The sequence below is a fragment of the Pterocles gutturalis genome, unplaced genomic scaffold, assembly GCF_000699245.1.
Source record: "Pterocles gutturalis isolate BGI_N339 unplaced genomic scaffold, ASM69924v1 scaffold6023, whole genome shotgun sequence".
In the NCBI taxonomy this organism is placed as follows: domain Eukaryota; kingdom Metazoa; phylum Chordata; class Aves; order Pterocliformes; family Pteroclidae; genus Pterocles; species Pterocles gutturalis.
This window is the reverse complement of record NW_010123003.1, coordinates 49,058-72,362: the sequence shown is the minus strand read 5'-3', so window position 1 is coordinate 72,362 and position 23,305 is coordinate 49,058. Positions and strand designations below refer to the sequence as shown.

Genomic DNA, 23,305 nt, shown 5'->3' with positions numbered 1-23,305 from the left:
GGGCAGCGGGTTTTGACACACGTGGGCACGCAAGATTATGAATAGTGAAGACAATGAAGAGCGGGACGTCCATCAAAGAGTGACAACCTCTTATAAGGTAATTCAGGAACACACTGAATTTATTCTGTTGTGCTTGAAAAATCAATTAAGTAGTCTTTTTTCATAGCACTATACAATCATTATAACCAAGAACGTATAGGTGCATTTTTCACCCTCCTTTACTTCATTTTGTTTTTTTACTTGCATGGAGAAAGCCAATATGTAGCAATCCAAATGCATACTGTGTTCTGAATGAGATTGATTACAGTTGCAAAACATTAAATATTAAGTGCCAAATGGCTAATGACTTCCAGTAGCCTTCCTTTCATTCTCCAGAGATTGATGGTGTAAGTGGGGATTTGCGAACAGGAATTTTAAATGATCTGTGGAGCAGAAGTGAAAATGTGTTCAAACCTGGTGTGTACCTAAAATTATCCTGAAACTTTTAGTGTTACAGTTAAGTATTCTTGTAATTTGAATTTCGTTGCTTGCCATAGGGGTGAGATAGAAGAGTAGATATTTACAGAAACTGCGCAAGTGATAAAAGGGGCTGCTTATGCCTGACTTTGTCTTCTGCTTTGTATGTTTTAGTACTTATGTACTTTAGTACTAGCTAATTTGAATAAGCTCTGCTAGTCACATGCAACATATGGGGCCAGTGCCAACTTTTTATAATGCTGCATTACAAATATACCCACCAGCTGAGAAGTGTGATATAAAGAGCTTTGCTTTTTCTTAACCAACTGTCTTCATAGATATTTGCAGGGGGGCTTCTGCTGTCCCTTTAACTGATAAATCCCTTTTCTCTTTATCCATTTAGTCTTCCCATCTCTTTCTGTAGCCTTTTGAGCAACTAGTTGGACCTTAATATTGAGGATCACATAAGATCTTGCAATTATTAGTCTTTGACAAGAAGGGACTGTAAAAATGGCAGTAGAAGGCTTGGTCATATAAACTTGTGATCAGATATTCTCAGTTTAAGAGAAAAGTTTTTGTACACATTCAGAAAGTAGGGCTAAGGGGGCATGCTCTAATTTTTTTTTTTTTTTGAAGGATCACCTCCTGACTAATACTTATTGTCAGTCAGGTTTTACTATCAGTTTTCAGCTGTAAATCCAAAGAAAGATCTTGTTCTTGTAGTTGGAATTTCATTAGCAGTATTATTAGTGGTGTAATCCAGAATGAAGTCAAGCTTACTGTCTTATAGGTGAGTGTGTTCCAACGTGCTAATTGGAGTGTAGAAAAGAGCTTAGCAAAAGCTTATTAGAGTCAATAGAAATACTTCCATTGTTGCCAGATTAGCCAAGTTTGATTTTGGAATATGCTGCAAAAGCGGAACTATTGAGTTAACGGTTGCCAGTTTGTAAATGCCCTTTTCTTCCAGCGTCAGATAATGGAGTTCATACTGTAAAACAAAACAAAGCCAGTACCTAAGCCACGTATAACCTATTGAGCTAAAAAGTCGTCTTTTATAACCCTAGGCTGAAATCGTGATTGTTGACATTTATAAATGCTTCAGCTTACCATGTATGGCAAAGACTGGCATTTGCTGGATGTAGTTTTCATATTGGCAATGTAAGCAGGGTCATTGTAGCTACCTGTTAATTGTGAGTCATTTATCTGCTTCTTGGAGAGGTATAAACTTCATTCCAACGGGCACAACTAGGTTATAGAAGAGTGAATAGATAGCTATGCCTTTATCTGGAAAGATGGCAGTGATTGATGTTTTCACTTTTGTCTGGGTGTTTATCTGGATCCCGGGAAAACAAGTACCCAGTGGGATGCAGGGAGTTGATTGCCATCTCTTTCAGATGACCTATGAATCATGAGGATCTGGAAATCCTTGTGATACTTACATAAAAGAAGATTTAGGTGATGATGTGGGTTAACATCCTAATAAAACAAAGTTGCTGTAAATTTTGCTTAAAATTCATGTTCATCTTAAGAACTTTTCCTTGTACTTTAATCTTGAGTAACCTTACAGGAGCTTAAATACATTTTTCCTTCTCTTTATCTTCCAGAGCTGTGTTAATACCCATTGCAACAAGTTTTGAGTGTATTTTGAGACTCCTGTTGCTCAACATTGCCTTTCTAATACCCTGCTCTTTTTCTCTTTCTTCTAATATTCCTTTCTGTTCTAGGAATACCCATTAATGGGCTACAATATACAATGTATTTGAAAATGTGAACACTTAACTGACGTCATATACTGTGGAAGAAATCCCTAAACACCTGTATTTTTTTTTTCTTGTCCCCAGCTGGGTAGCTATAGAGCTGCAGATGGGTACAGTATAGTCCTTCTGTCCTTCCCAATGTACGCTTGTATCTAGGCTCTTTGACTATGGCTATTTCAGATAGCCTTTTGGCCCGGCTCTCTCGTATACTGTAGCAAGGAAATTAGAAATGGAATTGTTCTGGTATATGTTCTCGTGGTGTTTGACAGGGCTGTATTAACTGTACTTACGTGTTTTCAGGTCTCGTACGTTATCATCTTTGTGTTTTATCTTTGGAATGCTGGGGTTCTTTGCAGTCTTTGTCTGCTAGTAAAGATGTCCACAAGCCAAAATACAGACAGTAGACTCTAATTAAGAAAAAAAAAAAAAAAAAAAGGAAGGGGAAAAAAAAGATAAAGTTTTCAGTTTGAAGATTAGTGTTACTAATATTCATGTGCAGTAGGTCACAGGAAAAGATTATCTTAGTAAGATGAAAATATTTTTGCTGAAGCTTAGAGATGATGCATTTCTAGAAAAAAAAAAAAAAGAATATCATAGTTCAGTTGCTCTAGGAATGCATTGCTGGTTTATGCAACAGTTTAGATCATCTATTTAACCAGTATCTCTGGAGTTAGTGATATTAACCATGTTGTGATTTTTTTAAATGACTTGGGTTTTGGAGATTTTTTTTGTTTTGCTTCTTGCTCAGGTGCTTCAATTGTGGACTGTTTGCTGTCATTTCTGAAGAAAACGTTTACTGCTTATAATGTGTAAGTGTCCTTTTCTCTTGCAGACCAGTGATGTGAACTGTGGACTACGATTTTGCTAGCAACAGTGGGATTGTTTTTTAACCTGTGTATAAGGTGGCTTTGGTCTGCATATGGAGAGTAAATCTTAGCATTGCTTTTCATTAGTACTGACATTTTTTCCAGAGATCTCTTTCCTGGTTGCAATCCTAATTTATTCATGCTTCATATTGATTCAAGGTAACCAGTGTGACCTCATGACACTTCTGTAAAAGCCAGATTCAGCTAGGATGTTACACCATCACTGTCGAAGAAACCCTGAGCTACAGGAAGAGTTGCAGATTCAGGCTGCAGTTGCTGCTGGCGATGTTCACACCGTGCGCAAGATGCTGGAGCAAGGATATTCTCCAAACGGTCGAGATGCCAATGGCTGGACTTTGCTTCATTTCTCTGCAGCAAGAGGAAAAGAGAGATGTGTCCGTGTTTTTCTTGAACATGGAGGTGAGTTGCCTAGAGAGAAAAATCTTGATACCCATCTCACAGCTTTCTATCACAGTTTCCTTTGTAGGGCTTTTCAGCACTGGTTAAGTATCAGACTACTTCTGTTTTGGTTTTTGTTTGTTTGTTTGTTTTTTTATTTCTTTGGAGTAGTACTTCATCTACTTCATCCCTGTTTCCTTCTGCTGCATACTCTGTGAATGCAGTAATAAATTAGCTTTGTATCTTAATGCCTTCCTTTTTTTTTTTCCCCCAGGATTGCCTAGGAATTGTTAAAAGGATGAATAAGCTTTATGAAAATAGGGCAGAAGGGCTCATTATAAAATTAAATGCACTCACAGCACTTGCTATAGGCTTTTCTTCTCTGTTAGGGGGTATTATTAGAGGAAGTCAGGTCCTTGAATTGAAATCCTAGGGAAGTTTGTCACATAATTCTCAAGCAAGTTAACAAGTCGCATTAAAGATTAAGTTTCCATGTAGGCGTTAATACAGTGTGCTAAACTTTATGAAAACAGTAGTCTTTGTGCAAGGACTTTAGTGTCAGCTAGTCCAGTTGAATTTACATCTCTTCTGCATCCATCTGTAGTGAAGCTTTATTTCAAGAACAGATTGAGTTTTATTGGTTTAAGCGATATACTTGCTTGGGTGAGGATATTATTACCCCTCAAATGGTACAGTCAGAATTTCTTTTTGCTGTATCTTCTTTCAAAGCCACCTGAAGTTTTAGAAATAGGTAGTCTTAATCTTTTAATGTGATACTGGAGAGGAAAAATAAAAATCAGTAGATGTTTTCCGTATTAGTGCTCTTTAAGAACAGCATCCTCTATTTTAGGACTGTTCTTATCAAATGAATTATGAACTAAGATGTTTTCAGTCCCAAGGAAACTGAAATTATCTTTTTGATGCTTTGTGTGAGGCCATATGGGCCCCTTATGTGTATCATAGTATTTTTCAGATGTGTGGATCACACTTAAAATTGAATGGCATTAATAGACTGTGGTATTTGCACAGTTAGTAGTATTTTCCTTAAGAGCAGTAGTGAAATAGAGCCTGAACAACTGGACCCCGTTGAGATACCTACTGTAGATTCTAACCACCTAATATTGGCAAACCCTCATGTCCTTATTGGAAAGGGGAAAAAAGCTACTAAATTGTATTAAATAACTTTAAATTTTATTTTTTAAATGTAATATATGTGGATAATCCCAAGCCTTCAATTTAGGCTGTAAGTCTTGAAATACGTTGGTTTTAACTCTGTAAACTTCAGGATTATCTGAAAAAAAACCTTTCTGTGTTCCTGTGTATTTTTGTTGTATAGATTTTGATGTTACATAGCTGCTGGTGCAGTGGTTTGTTTTTATTTTTGTTGTTACTCTTTCCTGTATGAAGTACCAGCTGAATCTGATGCCTTGTGAAAACTGCCTGTAATGAAAACATTTTTGTTCTGGAAGCAGTATAGCATTTAATCACCAGGACCAAAAAGTTGAGTAACAAATAGTGTGAGGGTTAGTCATCTACGGCAGCTTTTCTGTAGCTAAGCCTCGCTTCAGAAAATTGGCACAGTTTTGTGCCTTGCCTTGTTTTCCCTCAAAACAGAGGCATAAAAGATAATGAGTATTTAAAACATAGTAATGTTAGAAATGAGCTATTAACCGGTGAACGAGCTGACTCTTAAAAGCCACCTTAATCATGCCTGCCTCATTAGTGAGAGGCTTGTGTCTACCTTTCTTCACACAGTCTCCACCTTCTTCCCTCTTAAGAAGTGGATTGTTTTGATGTTGGAGCTTAATCCCTGTGGACCAAAATTATATTGTGGTGAAGGAAAAAGTCATTTTCTGGTGTGAATCTTATGGTAAACAGAGTGTTGAACTGACTATGTAAGAAGATAGAGGGAGTGGATGGAGTTCTGGAGGAAAGAGGGAATGGAGATGTTAGAGGAAAGGAAAGGAAAACTGGTGATAGTTGTGCCTGTTCAGAGGGATGATGAAGCTTAGCAGAGCTGAAAATATTTTCATAGTACAGGAATGAGAAAACCTCTCTGGGCTGTTGCTGAGGGTAGAGTGCTGTGGCTCAGATCTGAGATGCTGGAAGAGAACTGACATAGACTTGAGTGGTAGTGGGATGGAGATGGAGTTTGGCTAAAAAAGGCTGAGAAGGAATCTGGTCACTGACTTGGAAACAGAAGGTATCTTCTTATGGGAGTCATATCCTGGCTGCCTCCTGCTTGTTTTTTTTTTTTCTTCTCTTCCATCATTGCACAACAGCAAAGAAAAGAGCCAGGGTACAGCATTGTGCGTACAGATTGGCTGATTTGAGTGGAGGTAGTGGAACAGGAGGAAGCTTTTTATTATCTGCTGAGCAAGGAGACACAGATGCGTTAAAAACCCAGTCCAGACTAAAGGATGAGGCCAGCAGAAATACCAACTAGATACAGAGGTAATAGGTTAGATAAATATTCCTTAGCAAGTGATGAAATGCAGAAAGTTGATCAGAATCATGGAGAAACTTATTTTTAAGGAAAAATAGTGAATTTTACTTTCTTAGTGTGTTTGTCTCATTTTAATAAAGTGAAGATTCTATGAAGCCAGCTCTTCCCATCCATAGAAAAAAATCTATAGAGTCACAAAGCTCAACAGGAAAGCAACACAAAAGCAGGGAGTGTTGTTTTCAGTAAAATTGGATTTTTGCATAGCAAGCCTTTTTTTTTTTTTTTTCCCCCCTTTAGTGTACTTTTTTTGCTTCCAAAATGACATATTGAGACAGACAATCCAATGCTGGACAAGAACTATCTTGTATTAATCCCCAGCCACCACTGGGGTGGTAGTTACAACCAGCTGAAGTCTTGGAAATGTGTAGTTGCTAGCTGTCCCTTGGTGATATTAATACTAACGGAGCAGGACAGTTTCGGGTTATTTGTATTAAAGTGAAGAAGTGATTCACTAAAGCTCCTAGAAATTGAAGAGTAACAGAAGGAAGCAGCCAAACAGACATATTTATTTATATTGAGTCTTGGCTGCAAGGTATCTAAGTTTTAGTAAGGTCACACAGAATCCAGGAGAAACTAGAGAACGCCAAATGCTCATCCCCCTAACCCAGCTCATAAAGTGTTTGAACAGTAATGCTTTCCCGGAGGTCTTTTGTATCAGTGTTTTCCTAGAAAATTCAAACCAGAAGCTATATGTAGCTGTGTTTCTAAACCTTGTGGTCAGAATTAAGCCCTAGTTGGGGGAAGTGAGCTTAGCAGAAGTACTTTATGAAGCCAGAAGCATTGCTTTCTTGGCTTCCCAGCTTGGACCTTGATAGAGTGACCTAATGAAGGTGTCAGGAAAGAAGGGAAACTGTCCCAGTGAGCTATAAACTGTAACTCTAAAACATTAGACTCTTGTTTAGGAATCTATCTATCCTCTAGGCTACAGTATTAGGAAAGAGTTTCTTTAACAGTAGAGTTTAAATGACTAGCTTAGGTGCCCAACTTTAACATGAAATAAAATAATCTGAATATTGTTCAGTGTTGCAAATTTTCAATCTCAAGAGAGACTGATTGCAGTAATTTGGTACCTTGATAAGTAGTTCAAGGTTTATGCCACTGTATTACACCTTATATTTAAGAACATTAGAAGTGACCAAATGCAGCTCTTCCTGCTTCTAGATTCTGCTATACCCAAATTCATGGGAAACTTGAGAAGAAATAACTATAATTGATTGACAATCAGGATGGAGGCAAAGTAAAGAAATGATGGCAAGAGCTGGCTTCATCCCTTCCTATTTAAATACGCTTGTACCACATCCTTTTTTTTTTTTTTAACTCCTCTGCAGTTTCTGAAAGGTAAGCAAAGGGAATTCTTTCCCCATTCATTTCTACCTTGCTTGTGTTCCAGGGGAGAGAGTTTACAACATGATACCAATGCTGAAGCCTTTTAAAAAACAAACAAACCCCACAGCAACCCAAGTTCTTAAGGCACCATCAACTTTGCAGCATTACTTTTACTAAGAAGACAGGGGCTGAACGGATGGAAATTGTGTGCAACGTAATGCAGGTCCAACTTCTGCTAAAAGCCCTTGTGAAGTTCAGAAGTTTTCCAGGAGATGGCAGCAAAACATTGACTGAGTGGCAATAGGGTTTTTCCTGTTCTTGGGGAGGCACTTCTCTTACATGACTTAGTATTTTTTATTTTTGGTTCACTTTAGTGGTCACAAGAAAGGAAGGTTGTGGAGTAGGGAAGGCACAGAAAGATCCTGAAAACTATAGATAAAGGCCATCCTTATTTTTCAAGTAAATTGCTGGGTTTGGATTACAACTTGTATAAAACTGCATATACATGGACACACAAAAGTTGGGGCATATCAAATTGAATTTGGTTATAGCATAGACTAAACAGGGTAACAGCAGTATCCTGCACCTCGGTTTTGGGGTAGAAATTATTCACTTGCCTGCCCTGTGCATTGTGGAAGAGAAAAGGCAAAACATGATTTTTGATTTTTTTTTTTTTTTTTTCCTGGGAAATCCTGGCTGCTGTGGTCTCCTTTCCAATTTTTTTTTTTTTTCCTGGAAAATCCTGGCTGCTGTGGTCTCCTTTCCGTTATATCCATCTTTTTCCTTAATTCTGCCTCTCAGAATGTATCATCCCTCTGCATCTTAATTCTCATGTTTATGCTACTCACTTTATCACCAGTCAGGAGATAATCTAGAATAGTCTGAGCAGTGCAGAGAAAGAGACCCAGGGAGCAGCAAACATCTCTTTGAAATAGTATCTTTGTCTTTACTGACTCTGTGGGTTGTTCTGATTCTGTGCCTTGTATTTGAACATCACACAGTGTAGGTTAGGAACTACCTACTTGGTCCCTGACTTCATTTTCGTGACAACCTGTGGATGCTTCAGCAGTTATCTTAACTCAGGTTAGTGTAACTTTACAGAGTGCTGAAACTTCTGCTTTTCACAGAAGACTAGGCTGTCAGTGCTAGGAGACTAAACTTTCCTCAATATTTCTCTTGTTATTTCTAGGTTCCAATTCTGTGCACTAGAGGCAGTTCTCACCTTTTATTTCTCTGTGTAGTCAGTCTGCATTACTTTGTATATTGGATTTTTGTTTTCTTCCCCTCACTTTTCATTGCATTACTTTGTATATTGGATTTTTGTTTGTTTGTTTTCTTCCCCTCACTTTTCACTTTACATTTAAAAAAATCCTTAAAACTGCTGGATTGCCTTTGCAGCTGTATTCTATACTGTCTCTTGCCAGTCCTTTTATTTTTGTATGATGTCTGTTATGGTGTCTGATCTGGATATGGTCACAGTAAGTCCATTCCAGTCCTTTTATTTTTGTATGATGTCTGTCATGGTGTCTGATCTGGACATGGTCACAGTAGGTCCATATTGGGAAGCTTATTCCTGTTGTTTTGCATGAGCACCTTTGTGTGTTCAGACTAAACCAGCTTACAATTTATGTTATATTTTGAACTTAACTTACAGCAGGTCTGAATTTTGAGATGCAAACTGGCGTCTCCCACACGCTTCCCCTCTCCTGTTTGAGTACGATGGCAACCAAGCAGAAAACTCTGCCCTCTCTGCAGGGTACAGGAGAGCAAGTGCTCCTCCTGAGCATTGTGTGTGAGCTTTGGGTGTTCACTGTCTTCAGCCAAGTTTGTTTTAAACATACACGGTCACAACGTCCTATTCCTTCCTCCCCCCCCCCCCCTTTTTTTCCTTCCTCTAGGCCACTGCTACTTTCCTTCTAAATGCAGTATGTATAGGTGAGGAAACTGCAAATAATTCAACGTGCCAGGATGAAAGGACGGGGCATTCAAGGTTGTGGAAGGTGGACAGATACCCTGGTGCTTGTCTGCACTTCGAGATGATGTGCTTTGTGCACAGATGTTGTATGATTCCAGAGCAGAGAGCAACACAGGGAACTGTGAAGGACAGACCCCAGCAGCTGTTTCACTAGATACACAGGAGTATTCAAAACATATCAACTTAAGGGCAGTGACTTTCTTTACCACCTAGAAGACTGAGGTTAGGAAATGCCTTGAATTTCCCAACTGTAGTTTATACCTTTTAGCATCTGACAGGCAACATCTATGGATGGTGGAAGGAGAAACCTCACAGCCTGGCTTGCTCTCTAGCTGAGAAATGGTAATGAGGGAGGCGCCTTTCCTGCGGTAATTAATTTGGTACATGGGAATAGTTGCTTGCTTTAGAAGTCTGGGTGTATTGAGGAAATTAAATTAAGTAAATTAATTTGATGATTTTAATGTTTAAATTCATAAATCAGACTGTGTTTTTGTGCTCTGTTGGGGGGGAAATCTGTGTAATCACTTGTGTTCTGGACTAATATTTTTCCTGACTCATTCCCTAAGTGGATGCTTACATTCTTATAAAATCTTGAATTTTTGTAAAACTATAAATTCAGAACAGATTCATCATCTACAAAAACAGACTTTATCAAGATAATCTAAAATAACATATATCCTGCATGCTTTGGAAATCCTGCAGACCACAGAGAAACATTTTACCTAATACAGTATTACACCCTAAAAACAGTACAATGCTGCCAGACCACAAAACATCCGCAATTTGGGACAGCAGATGTTTCTACACATGCTTCTTTTTAAGACCGAGAAGCAACACAAGGGAAAATAAAAAAGTTGAACATTGAGAAAGAAATGTAATGTTGTAGAGCTGGAGGAGAACTGGATGGACAGAGAGATTTGAGTAATTAGCCTAAGAGTGCTAGGAAGATGTGGAAAACAATTTGCCAAAAGGAAGCATATGTATATGAAAGCAAGTCTTTTTTTTGTGTAACTCTTTCTTAAATATAATGTAACTTTTTCTTAAAAATAGCATTTTCATGAAAGCAAGAGTTAGTTGCAAGTACAAAAAATCCTGTCATACTATGCCTGAAAAAGACTAACATTCAACCGTTTGATTTTTTTTTTTTTTTTTTTTAGCACCGGATTACTGTAATGCCTTCTAATTATTCTTTAATTTTATTTTAACTTCAGCTGATCCCACAGTTAAGGACTTAATTGGAGGCTTCACTGCTCTGCATTATGCAGCCATGCATGGCCGAGCGAGGATTGCACGCTTGATGTTGGAATCTGAGTATAGAAGTGACATTATTAATGCAAAAAGCAACGATGGTTGGACTCCCCTCCATGTAGCAGCCCACTATGGCAGAGACTCATTTGTCAGACTCCTGTTGGAGTTCAAGGCTGAGGTTGATCCGCTCAGTGATAAAGGTACTACACCGCTTCAGCTGGCCATTATCCGTGAGAGGTCAAGCTGTGTGAAAATCCTTCTGGATCACAATGCCAACATCGACATTCAAAATGGTTTCCTGTTACGATACGCTGTGATCAAAAGCAATCACTCGTACTGCCGAATGTTCCTTCAGAGAGGGGCGGATACAAACTTGGGTCGCTTGGAAGATGGACAGACACCCTTACACTTGTCTGCTCTTAGAGATGATGTGCTTTGTGCACAAATGTTGTATAATTACGGAGCAGACACTAACACAAGGAACTATGAAGGACAGACCCCACTGGCTGTTTCAATAAGTATTTCTGGAAGTAGCCGACCCTGTCTGGATTTCTTACAAGAAGTGACAAGTATGTATGTAAGAGAAGTTAATCACAGGACACAATGTCCTCTAAAAGCCTTCTTTGAATTTAGCCCCAGAAAAAAAAAATGCTTCCTCTCTGCCCCTTGATGCTCTTTAAATGCACTAGAAAATTTCTGGGAATGTGATACTGGGAATCTCTTACTTGGCAAAGGTGCTAATGTTAAGTATATCTCACTTAAATTAGTCTCTTACTTGGCAAAGGTGCTAATGTTAACTAATTTAAATGAGATATACTTTTGTTTAAATATCTACAGGAAGCATTCATTTTAAAAAATGAACTGTAAAATCTCGTTTTATTAATGGCTTTAGCACAGAAGATGTTTGGGTTTTGGGGTTTGGTTTTGTTGTTTGTTTAGTTTTCTTAATGTCTTTTGCTTTTATTTTTTTAATTGCCATGCAAATACTTTGCAGTTGCTGGCTTTTTTCATCTGGCACTACGACTAGGGCAGAAGAGAGCTTTTGCTGCTTTGTGTTCTGCTACATTCTCTCCTTCTCTCTCCTATGCCAGGCAGCAAAATGGCATAGTTCATTTGTGCAAATTGAAGGGGTTTCGTGTACTGTATAGCTTTGATTTGATTTTGTTGGTGTGTTTGAAATATGAAAGATTTTAACTTGTCATGACTTCTGATATTTTAAAAAAGTGTTAGGCTCCTAAAATTCTGATCATTTAACTGGACCTACTGAAAGTTTTCTCTTGTTCTCTCATTCAACATGGAATTCTGTAACAGTGTTTCATAATTATAGTATTGCCTAAAGCATTTAGGAATTGCTGATTAGCAATTAAGCAGCAGTTTGTTAATTCAAACGTGTTGAGATGGCCCGATAAATTATCATCCAACGAGGATGATCTTTGTGCTACAGGGGGTGGGGTATTTCATATATCCTTTTTTCCACTTACAGTTCCTTTTTTTTTTTTTTTTTTTTTTGGATGTAGTATTTTTTAATGAGAATTAAGTGACCTGCAAAGAAACTGAAATTTAATGTGGGCTGGGGGTGAATTAGCTGAGATCGATTGTCGGTAGCTGACTCAAATAAGCATTTGGAATTTCATTTTTGTCTTCATGATTTGTGTTGTTATTTTTGCTTATGTCTGAAATCCAAAGAGGATTTTTGGAAAGGTGGAAGTTGATGATTAGAAATACAAGCAACTACTAGATTTTGTTTTCATTTGCCTACCTCTTCTCATTCAAACACATTTCTTTTTTGTTTCCTTTTTGGGAGCCTCTCGCTATGGAGCAGCTCCATCAGAGTTATTAGTAGATTATATAATTTCCAGACTTGCAATTTTTCACCGCCTTAGGACGTATCAGTAAGCATGAAGGCTTAGACTGCTTCATTGTTTCCCCAGTGTCTAAAGATTAGTTCAGAAAGCTGGAAACAGGTACTGTAACTTACTTTTAGTTTACAGATTTCATACCTTAAGGGTTTAATGTTAAGTGAGAAATAAGTTCTGCTGAAAAAAAAGTGGCTTAAATTTGTGGCCAGTGTTGGAACTATCCCAGTTTTGTGCTGATGGAGGGAGAACTGGGAAAGCAGGGAGGACTAGTGCTGACAAAAACACTTCAGCTTTGGGCTTCTGAGAAAAATTATTATGAATATATATTTACAAACAGCTATAAACAGACTCTGCTGCTCTTATTATAAATATCCAAACACTGTCTTCCCCGGTTTTCCTGAATAATCACTTTAAGAAGATGGCGTGGGAGAGATGGAATGGATAAAGAGCAAGCTGGGATTTTGGTAGCGGAGTTCCCAATTAGATCAGACTGTGGACGGGGAATTGTTGAGATGTCACTCTGTAGCACTTCGGGGAAGAATCTTGTTTCTGAGTCTATTGCACTGTGTATTTACTAGAAGAAAAATTCACTAAATTTTCAGAGAATTTCTCTAGTTGAAATCTTCCTGAAATTCTCTGTTGCGGTTGGTAACAGTGCCTTGGTTGAATTTCTGGTTTGTTTATTTGAACGTTATGCTAAGCGCTTAGTATAGAAATCTGTAGCTGTAAGTTTTATATGTGCATCCGAAGTTTTGAAGAGTATATTTCCTAGTAAAGCAGGAATTAGTATTTACTTTTGCAGTAGATTAAAATTTTTAAGCTTAAAGATGTGAATATGTGAATTACGAAAGTTATCAACCCCATCTGCATCTTCACGTGAAAGTGGTTGCATGCTTCATATAAATGGGATAATATTTAGCCATTTACATGTAAGATATAAGTAGCTATTTTCTGTTATACTCGGAAAACATATTTGTACAGTTTCAGTTCCTCAGAAAACATCATATATGAATTTCTTTTTGTTTCGGTAGGTGTTATAATCGGTAATAATCGCAGCCTTTAGCCCAGGTCCCCAGCGGTGAGTAGCAGGCAAGGAACCAAGCTCTCAGAAATACTCAGTGTTGGCCCTGAGAGTCTGCAAGAAGATAGTGGATTTGGGGGTTTGACCCTGAAGGTCTGATATTCTTCCTGGTTACAGGTAGAGATTCCTTTGCTCCTAGAATAATTCCGAGAGGAAGGAAGTTATTCTGTAGTTGTGCCTCAGTATTTAAGCGCAAAGCTGGAAGTTAGGAACAAGTTTTTTGTCGTGAGTCTGCCATTGACTCGATGTTCAGATGGTCACTCATGTCTGGCAGGTTTTTTCCTCTCTCTTATTTGCAATACAACAATGAGTAAAGTCTCCCTGTAAAAAAACAGTATTGAAGATGAAAACTGCTCATAGTACCTGAGATCATCTGATAGAGAGTTCTTTTGGAGCACTTTGGTATAATGGATCGGTTTTGTGAGATCTGAATCTGCCTCCTCTGGACTAGCAATGGAGTGTATACTCCATTATATACTTGGAGTATACCAATGCAAAATTAAAATAGAGATGCAGAGGTACATATAGGGTTTTGTTTGTTTGTTGTTTTGTTGTGGTTTTTTTTGTTTGGTTGTTTTTTTTGGGTTGTTTTTTTTTTTTGTGGTGGTGTATATGTCTACAGAATTAACGTACAATTGCAGTCCTGGATGGAATAATTTATGTTGAAGCTGAAGATGAATGGGATTTGAGAATACTAAAACTTAGAATGCTGGAGGGAGGAAAAAATGCAAGTATTAGAAAAATACTCAAAGGTTTAAATAAACGTGAAGATAGTAGAAATTAAATTATGATCTCAAAAACGGGGATTAAAAGGTTGAACCCTTCCCACTCCTCGTAGCTCTCATTTAATTTAATCCCTGTTCAGATAACGTCGCAGACAAGAGAGTCAGAGTAGCCGTGCGAGTTGCTTGTCTGCGTCGAGGCAAAGAGCTGCGTAAATGGATATGGCCCCAGTAGTGTAACACGGCATGTATGTGACAGGTATCAAAGAACTAATTTCAGATCTGGAACAAGATCTAAAGGTCACCAAATGAATTAAACTACAAATATTTCATCTGTATTCTTATTTTTTTTTTTTTTTTGAAAGGGCAAATCTTTGGCTTTGACTAGAGAGTGTAATTTTGTAGTTTTATATAGCACTGTAAGTGTGCAGAAAAGCTTAGACAAAAGTCCTGCTAAGGAAATTCTTACATATTCTTTGTCTCTATCCCTTTGCTAAATAAAGATAACTTTTCACTAGGATTTTTTTTTTTAAGTGAAAGAACTTTTTTAAAGGGTCTCTGCGTAGTTTAAACTTCCATGAATATAGAAGGGTCCAAGTGAATTAAGTAGATTTCTACATATTTTATTATGTGGATAATTGGAAAGGAAACAGCATCTTCACGTTTTTTATGACATACAAGAACTTTACTGGAATTGCGAGCTCCGACTGCTTCCTTGGGTGCTGCTGGAAATCTTGTCCCAGTGAATGTGGTCTGCTTTGTCACCCAGAGTTACACAGGGAGCTAGGGTAAGACCGTCAGTTTAGTTTTCAGTTTAGCTGCATCAGTGAGAAACAAATACTGTCTGAATCGTGATTACCTTCTGCAGATTGCAGGTACCTATTTGTCAAAGGATGGTATAGTTTTTGATACCTTTATAAGGATGTAGCCCAATTTTTTTTCTTTCCAGGAAAGGGGAAGTTAACTTTCAAATAATTGTTTTTCTCAACTCAGAAATGCCCAGTGTGATTTTGAAAACTGTAGCTGTTAACTCAGAATGCAGTTGTCTGTTCATATGAAGCAGCTGAATCACTTTGGCATAGCTGTCTACAGATGTATGCTTTGGAAGAGTTTTTTGAAGAGGAAAAAAAAATAAATTTCCATTTGACATATAAGGTACAGCCACCTCTCTCCTCCGTTTGGCACACCTATGCTGTTCTCTGTTATAATGTAAAAATAGTGTAACAATGCATCTTAAGCTGGTCTTTATGTTCAGAGCATGTGATCTATTTTTAGGAGACAGTAAGTAAACATGATATTGAAATTCTCAGCTGAATTTCCGTAGCGATTTCAGTAAGACTGAATTTATAGAAATGTTACAAACATTTTTTTTTAAATCTGCACAAGCATATTCAAATCTTAATTTCATTGCTAAATACACCTGTTACACTTAAAATTTGCTTTACTGGCATTCTGCTTTTCCATATATAAATTTCAGTCCAAAATATGCTCCTCCTTGGTAGATGTGTTCTGTGCCAGATATATTGAAATTTAATAGACATCTAAAACTCATTGTGGAGAATTATTTTTCAAAGATGAATGAAAACATGCTTCAAGCTCAAGTATTCTAACAGAGGCATATTGAACACAAAAATTGAACTAGAACTTTCAAAATAACTTGTATGATATCCAGTTGAAAATAATTAAAAGCTCTCTTTGCCCGTTGAGCTAGATACTGGTTCAAGGAGTTTGTTCCCTTTCTCAGTGAACACTCTGTAGTTCTCTTTCTCTCTAAATTCAGCCCTGCATGCCCTATATTAATATTTTAGACTTAGAGACTCTTGAAACTGGCTTCTGCTGACATTTTTCTGGCAAATATCCTCTCTAGTTATTCTGCTTTCTGCAGAGTACAAGACAATGTATTTCCTAAACTTTTAGAGCAACTCCTGTTGCAATGAGCAGCTGAATTCCCGTTCAGCTCAGCAGCCGCCATTCCCTAGGTGATCACATCCTTTCGGTATGATCCTGTTCGTCTGTGCATCCTCATCACGTTGTTTCTCGGCTGGTGGGTGTGAGTTTCCAGGTGATAAGTTCAATTATCTTTTTTAATCCTCCCCCCCAAAAAGCCAACAAAATCGTAACTAAATTTAATAGCTGCCCGTAGCTGGGTTCCTTCACAGCTGTGAAAGAAGGGATGGATTTAATAGCTAGCTGCAGATATAAATACTTATTCTGATACTCTAGAGGAACTGAGCTGCTGCCAGACATACATCAACCTGGTTTCAACTTTCTTTTAATATTTCACAAAAAAATTATTTTTAAGTTTCCTTTGAAGCTAAAAGGAAACTACCAAATGGTTACATGCTACTGTTTCCAACCTTTCACATTTCCCAGGGGTGACAGAGGCTCGGTTGGAGAAATACCACTGTAAGCCTTTTCTAGAGAAATGTATTAATTTTGCAGAGAAAACTGGAGGCAGCATCTGAAGTATGTCACTGATGCTGTTTTTCATTTTTTAACTTCTTCAGAAAATGCCTATCCACTCCAAACCAATGATACCGATTGTTTGGCTTTAAATTTTCTTTGGTTTTTTGTTTTTGTGGGGTTTTTTTGTTGGTTTTTTTAGTAGCTAGGACAATCCATCAGAGAGGATCTTCTCACAGCCTACAAGTGTATTAATTTCAGTTACTCCTAAGTTTTCTCTTGGGTAACAAAACAGGTCAGTTCATGATTTTTGCTGTGCACAGGTGCTCTTGTATCTTCAGTGGAGGGAAGTGGTAGGGATTCCCCCTTGCCACCCCTACAATACTTTTGCTTAAGACTGAGTGAGAATCCAGTGTTGTCAGAGGTACTAGATCTAATTTTACACCTTCATGATCCTTAAATATAGACCTATTAAGTAAGTTGGTGTTTTTATTTCTTGAGGAGCATGGTCTGCATAGGAAGAGCAGGGCAGGCACGGGTCTAAATGCACGAGCTGCGGAGCAGTCGTAACAGTGACATACAGTTCTTTGTATGGGTGATGGATCCTATGTGTAAGTTTTGTCTGTCTCTGGGATAGAACAGCAAACTCTCAGATGAAATAGCAGAAAAATCTTGAAACTGCATGAAGAAAAGGAATGAAGTGTTGAATGGAAATTCAGGATCAATTGTAGTAATTTCTTGTTGTTAAAACATGAATTTTTTTTCCCCTTGCTTTACCAGAGAAGGCCTATCTATTAATAATAATTTTTAAAGCTTATTTCATTATATAAATAATAATTATTTAAGGGGGAAAAAGATGCTCAGGAACTTACTTTGTTAGCAGTTGAAGAATTGAATCAGGAAAATGGTTAACTCTTACATGTACTGAAGTCTGCTGTCTCTAGAGAGAAAAAAAATCAAAAAGCAAGTCCTCTTTATTTTCTAACGCTATGTTTAACTTTTCTTCTGTTTGGAAGAAACTTTTCTGCCGTGTTTGGGAAACCACACACAAGAAGTGCACTGGTGGAGATTTCTGCTTTCCATTACAGCATGTAGCATAAAGTGTGGAAGACAAAATATACATCTCTTTTTCCCATAATTAATACTTCTAATTTATCTGATTTTCGCTATAAAGCTTGCCAATAAGTCGGCTGGCGTTATCTAAGTCGTTCGGTGAACATGTTAGCAAACCTTCAGCTCTGCAGCAGCGGCAGGGGTTTGCTGCCCCGATGGTAACTCGGGTTGTGTAACAGCCTAACAATAACCTGGCTGCTCTCGAATAACAGCACTGCCATCGTCAAGGTGTCCCGTGGAGACCGGATCAGGGATGTGTTGGGTTTTTTTTAAGGTGATCAGGAGTTTTATATCACTATTTTGCATGCTGGTGGTAATTAGGTCAATCTTACCTTTTATGTGTTATTTTTTCCTTTCTTTTTAATTCTCTTCCTTTCTAGCTTATTTATGTGAATGACTTTCCAAACTTGTGATGCAGGACGTAACCCAAGTTGCTACTTTCTAATCGTTTTTAAACAGAACTTTATTCATCATTGAACTTGTCTTCCTTTGCCAAATTACTAATAACATTTTTTCATTTGCCAAACCAAGGTTCACTGACATCAGTCTGTAATCCTTTATTTTTTTCCTTTTTCATTCAGATGCAACCAAGAATGAGTAAGTATTCTAGACACCGTTTCTAATAACTCCCAAATGCATTAATAACCTTGGAATTTGCAAGGCATGACCTAAGACACCAACAGCCACTAGATATAGCAACTGATGCTTAACACGGAAAATGTCCATTGTTAACACATTCCCAGGAAATATTTTTAGGCTTATCAGGGGAAAATGTCATACATTTGATAATCGGGTCTTTTTGAATTCACTGATGACCAATTTCTTCTGGGTGTTTTGTCTGTTCCATTTTGTTCTCAAAAAACTCGTAGGATGTTAATTAAAAGGCATTCATTTCTGAAACCAGAAATCAGTGTCTCATAGCTGTATTATTGTGTACTCTACCACAAAAAATACACAGAGAGATCTGTAGTCCCCTATAACCTCAAACAGCAGCGTTGGAGGGTAACTTTTGAAAAGGTGCATCCTTTCTGAACCCTACTGCATTCACATTTAAAACATTAGAACTATTTCTTTAGAGATTCCTCTGCTTGGTTTCTTACCAAAAGTAACTTTCCCTGAAGCTTGAGCATTCAGCTGTTGTCTGAGTTGTATAATTTCATTCCTTCAGGTGGGAAAAAAAAAATAAATTGCTAAGAAGAAACCACCAGTGGACAAAGTAACTAATGATCTGTATCCTGAGTTGTGGCTGAAGGATATAATTAAAAATAAATTGATATTTAGATACTGTGGTGATAAGTATAATAAAAGTATTATAAACTTAATATGAAGGAAACTCAGATTTTCATGCTCTTTGATTTCAAATCTAATTTCTTTAAAAACAGACTGAGACTATTGTCATGCATTACTTCTGCTAGCTTACCTCGGATAATTTTAGTGCTTAAGATAAATCCCGGTATATACCTGTCTGTCAGCCCTTTTCTATAGAAAAACCCATGCAGGGGGACAAAAGGGGGAGCTCACTCTAAAGGGTAACTGAAACCCTGTACAAAATGCCCAAAGTAGAAAACAGGAAATAGCTTCTTAATCTCTTTATTCTGTGCTTACCAGGAAAGTCTAATAAACTCGTAATGTCAGTTTCTATTTAGCTGATAGAAGGTTTGTTGCTGAACTAGGAGGAGGATGGAGGAAGGGAAGGGCTCCGAAGCCAGCTCTGGCTCAGAAAAACCCTCCCGTCTCCTCCAAACAGGTTAGTGCCCGGTGAGCTGACAGCATCCTGCTGCCTACCGTAAAGCCTGCCCACATCGAGTCCTGTACGGAAGGCATTTCCTCCTTTGAAAACGTCCTGCTTAAATTGGTGCAGCTCAGGAAAGCTAATTGGAAGCATCCATCTCAGTTATTTAAAGTCACTTTTGTTGGTTTGTACTTTTTTTAAAGAAATTATTGATTCAGGCAGTCAGCTCAGTAAAATCACCGTGTCTTTCTTCGCAAAAGCAAGCTCTGTCTTTTACCGTTAACAATTATACAGATAATAAGCCTGCAGTAAGTTGCTCTGTTGGTGACAGATTATCTTGATACTGGTGTAAGCACCTACATTGTTTGTGGTGCTGAGTATTTTGTCTCAGACAGCTGTCAGGTGTCATAACTGTGTAAGCCTTTTTTTTTTTCTTTTTTTCTTTTTTTTTTCCCAGGCCATGACATAGTTAAGTCAATGATCAAAATATTGCCTAGCACACCCTCAATGTGTTATGGGGGTAATTTTAAAAAAGATATGAGGCGAAAACACAAAGGCAGGCAGCTAGTTTGGTCAGAGGTTTGGAGTGGCTCCCATGGTGGGAGGTTATTAAATAGAAAAAAATGTCTTCAGCTTTGGAAACAGGTACCGAGCATGAGTTGAGAATGGAGAATAATATAATGGTATGTAAAATCATGACTGGCGTGAGAACAATTATTTGTTATTTTTTTTGTAACTGAAAGAATGGTAGGGAAGCAATGAAGTGATCAGGAAGCAGATCTAAAATAAATAAAAAGCACTTTGTAGTTTTCCAGCCAACGCCTAATTATATTGTGAAATTTGTTGCCACAGGATGTTTTGGATACTGAAAGTATGAATGGGTTCAAAAAAACATTAGACAGCTTTACAAAGGGCAGGCCATTCACAGCTACTAAAGACGTAGATCTGTGTGCAATCTCTGGTTTAGAAGGGCCCAAAGGCACCGGTGCTGAAAGCTAGAAGGGTATATTGGGACAGGATTTCTCAATGTCTGTTGTTCTGCTCTTTTTCTTTCTTCTTTGGAATCCATTGCTGGGTACATTCAGCTATGAGGCTACATTAACCTTTCTTACATTAAGTTGCATGGGGGACTGTTTTTCTAGGTGTTTGACTTTTAATAGTTTCCTGTTAAGAATGAGTTTGAAAGGGAACCGATTAATCTGGAAATTCCTTGCCAGAAGTTCTGAAGTTCATGTGATGTCAGTAAAATTTTTCCTCTGCGGACAGCGTTAACTCATATATTCCTCTCTTTCTGTTTGACGAGGTTGTGGCTGTATCCAAAGCCTAAGGGCTTTGACTTTTCATTAGAGGGGGAAAAAACAATCTTTAACTCTGCCACACAATCCTTGAATAACTTTTATAAAGCCTCACTCTCTAAGGAAACCACCTAGTCCCCTTACAGTTGAATGTAGAAGTTTTTGTCTTAATGTTTGGAAAGAAGCGAGACTGCAGGTTTTTTTTTCCCCAGGTGTTACAAGGATAGAAAAAAAATCCACAAAAAGGTAAATGGAGGAGTTATGCTCTTCTACAGTGCTTAAGCGCATGTTAGCATCTTGCAGGAATCCTCACATGGATAATGTCACTTTACACTGGCATCAGTAAAATTGTGTGCATGTAAAAATGTTTTTAAGATTCATCCCTTGATTTTGTTGAATTATTGTTCATTAGAAAGGTATTCACTTCTACCCTTTTTCTCTTGTAATTTTCCCCTTCCCTCTGCATCTTAGAAAACAGCAAACATCTGTGATTTTACTGAGTAAATAGTCTCTTAAAGGATGTTTAAAATGTGATCGTTTTACTTTTATGTGTTCCTTTTGTCTTTTCAGGACAGCCCAGAAACTTGCAAGATCTATGCCGAATTAAAATCCGTCAGTGTATAGGCCTTCAAAACCTAAAACTACTTGATGAACTACCCATTGCCAAGGTCATGAAAGACTACTTAAAACACAAATTTGATGATATCTGATATCCATGAAGAGAAGAACTCTGAGCAAGATTAGTTATATTCCAGATACTGAAGAGGCTTGTTGCCTTGCACAAAGTATATCCTATGCAAATTCTGATTTTTCTGTGAAGTCAGAAGGCAGGTATACACTTCCTTGGGTTTTTTATGCCACACGCTAGAAGGTCTTAATTTTTGGTTTCTTGGTCCAAGTTTGCAAGGTCCAAGCTTTCTATACGATATTACATTTTAAAAATTGCTATTGGTTTTCTGTTTGTTTATTTTCACATTAAGTGTGCAGACTTGCAGTGGAGATGGAAGGCAGCCTCTCGAGGGAAGCGGTTGGTTTGAATTGGTATGCTGAGCAATTCTTCAAGAAAATAAAGTTTGGAAATCAAGGCACCGGTCCTGCAAAAGGAGACCAATAAAAAGACCTTCGGAGCCCTGTTGTCTGTTGGGACTCTTGTCTCTGCCAGGGTGGATGTTTTTGCAGGATAGAGGGAGGAGTTGATAATCAACATGTCCTAGGGTACTGTATGAATATAATTTGGAAATCAAAAGAAAAAATGCAGTTACCCTGTTCAATCTGAGGGTCTATACATTGGCTCTTTTTATATTATTATTTTCCTAATTACTGTAGTTGGGATGCCCATAAAATTCAGGCCCTCTTCTTTCCTGACATTCCCTGTAAAATGGGGGGCTGTTTGTAAGTCTATTTAACAGTGACAGTACACTACAAAGAGGCATAGCCCTGTATTATTTGCGTTAACTTAAGAGTAAACAAATTTAATTTTTTTTTTGAAGCCAATCTATTCTGTTTCTCATACAGTGCCTCCTGTGCAATAATCTTTCTGATGTATTTTCCCTTTATGTGTGATTTCCCCCCCTCATTCCTCATTTAGTCTCAGTGCATTATTTGTGGGAATAGGAACTGCTGCCTCGCTGTAGTGTTGGCCTGACCTTACTAAAGTGATGCGGCAGTTGCTGTTCGTTATTACTCCCTGAATTTCATGAATGTATAACCTGCTTTATTTCACTTTCAGTTGGAATTTTATCTACGGGTTCTCAGCCAAATTGTGTCCACTTTAAAAAAAAAAAAAAAAAAAAAGGAAAGAAATTGGCCAAACCCTTTTATTTTAAAGGCAGTGGTGGATTTTTCTTTTTTTTTTTGGTTGCTCTGAAATTCAGTTTGTTAAAAATTAAAGGGTGGTAAGTGCATATAAGTTATTAAGATGCCTTTTATGTGCACTAGTAAGAAAAGCCCCATTCATATTGAAAGTTTAAATATTGCAAACATTAAGTGGTTTCCAATTAATCTAAAAGCAGCAACTGAAAGGAGGAGTACTGGTATTCAGCTACTGAATGTGTTTTTCATACTAGGTATTAAAAAGATCTGTTAAATAGTTTTGTTTCTGATCATAAAAACAAAAAACGAAGTCCTTGCTATCAAAAAAAGATTGGACCAAAATGTGCAGTTGTTTCACTCTCTTTATTTTCAGGGTATTACCGAGTCATCATAAGGTTCTTGCCAGTGTCCTCTGCTTTTGTTTTGTCATCCTACTGGCTCTGAAAGAACCTCTCGAGTATCAGCAGTGCTTTGTACCAATTATACAAATGGAAGTGGAAAGATGAAAGGAACGGTGGTGGCTTCTAAGTTTTAACACTGTCACTTTCAAAATATTTAATATTAAAAATATGAAAAGCAAGGTGAAGCAGGTATACTCATATGTTTTAACTGTGCTAGTTCCTTTCAATATCTTACGGCCCTGGATTGCAGTTCCTTGAGCACGAACCTTGTCACTGATGATGGATGCACCGGGACTATGGCGAGCAAGGAGGATTATCTCTCCCTATTGTGCCCGGCATTGCATCAGGTTTCCA

At 37.7% G+C, this 23,305-nt stretch overlaps 1 protein-coding gene across 1 annotated transcript; it reads left to right on the top strand.

Annotated features, from left to right (window-relative positions):
• Positions 1 to 22,892, top strand: ASB7 (ankyrin repeat and SOCS box containing 7). The gene is made up of 4 exons (XM_010077729.1): positions 1 to 97; positions 3,239 to 3,499; positions 10,497 to 11,102; positions 21,309 to 22,892. Exons 2-4 carry the CDS (start codon positions 3,289 to 3,291, stop codon positions 21,446 to 21,448), a joined length of 957 nt encoding a protein of 318 aa, XP_010076031.1. The 5' UTR covers positions 1 to 97; positions 3,239 to 3,288; the 3' UTR covers positions 21,449 to 22,892.
• Positions 22,893 to 23,305: the final 413 nt, after the last annotated feature.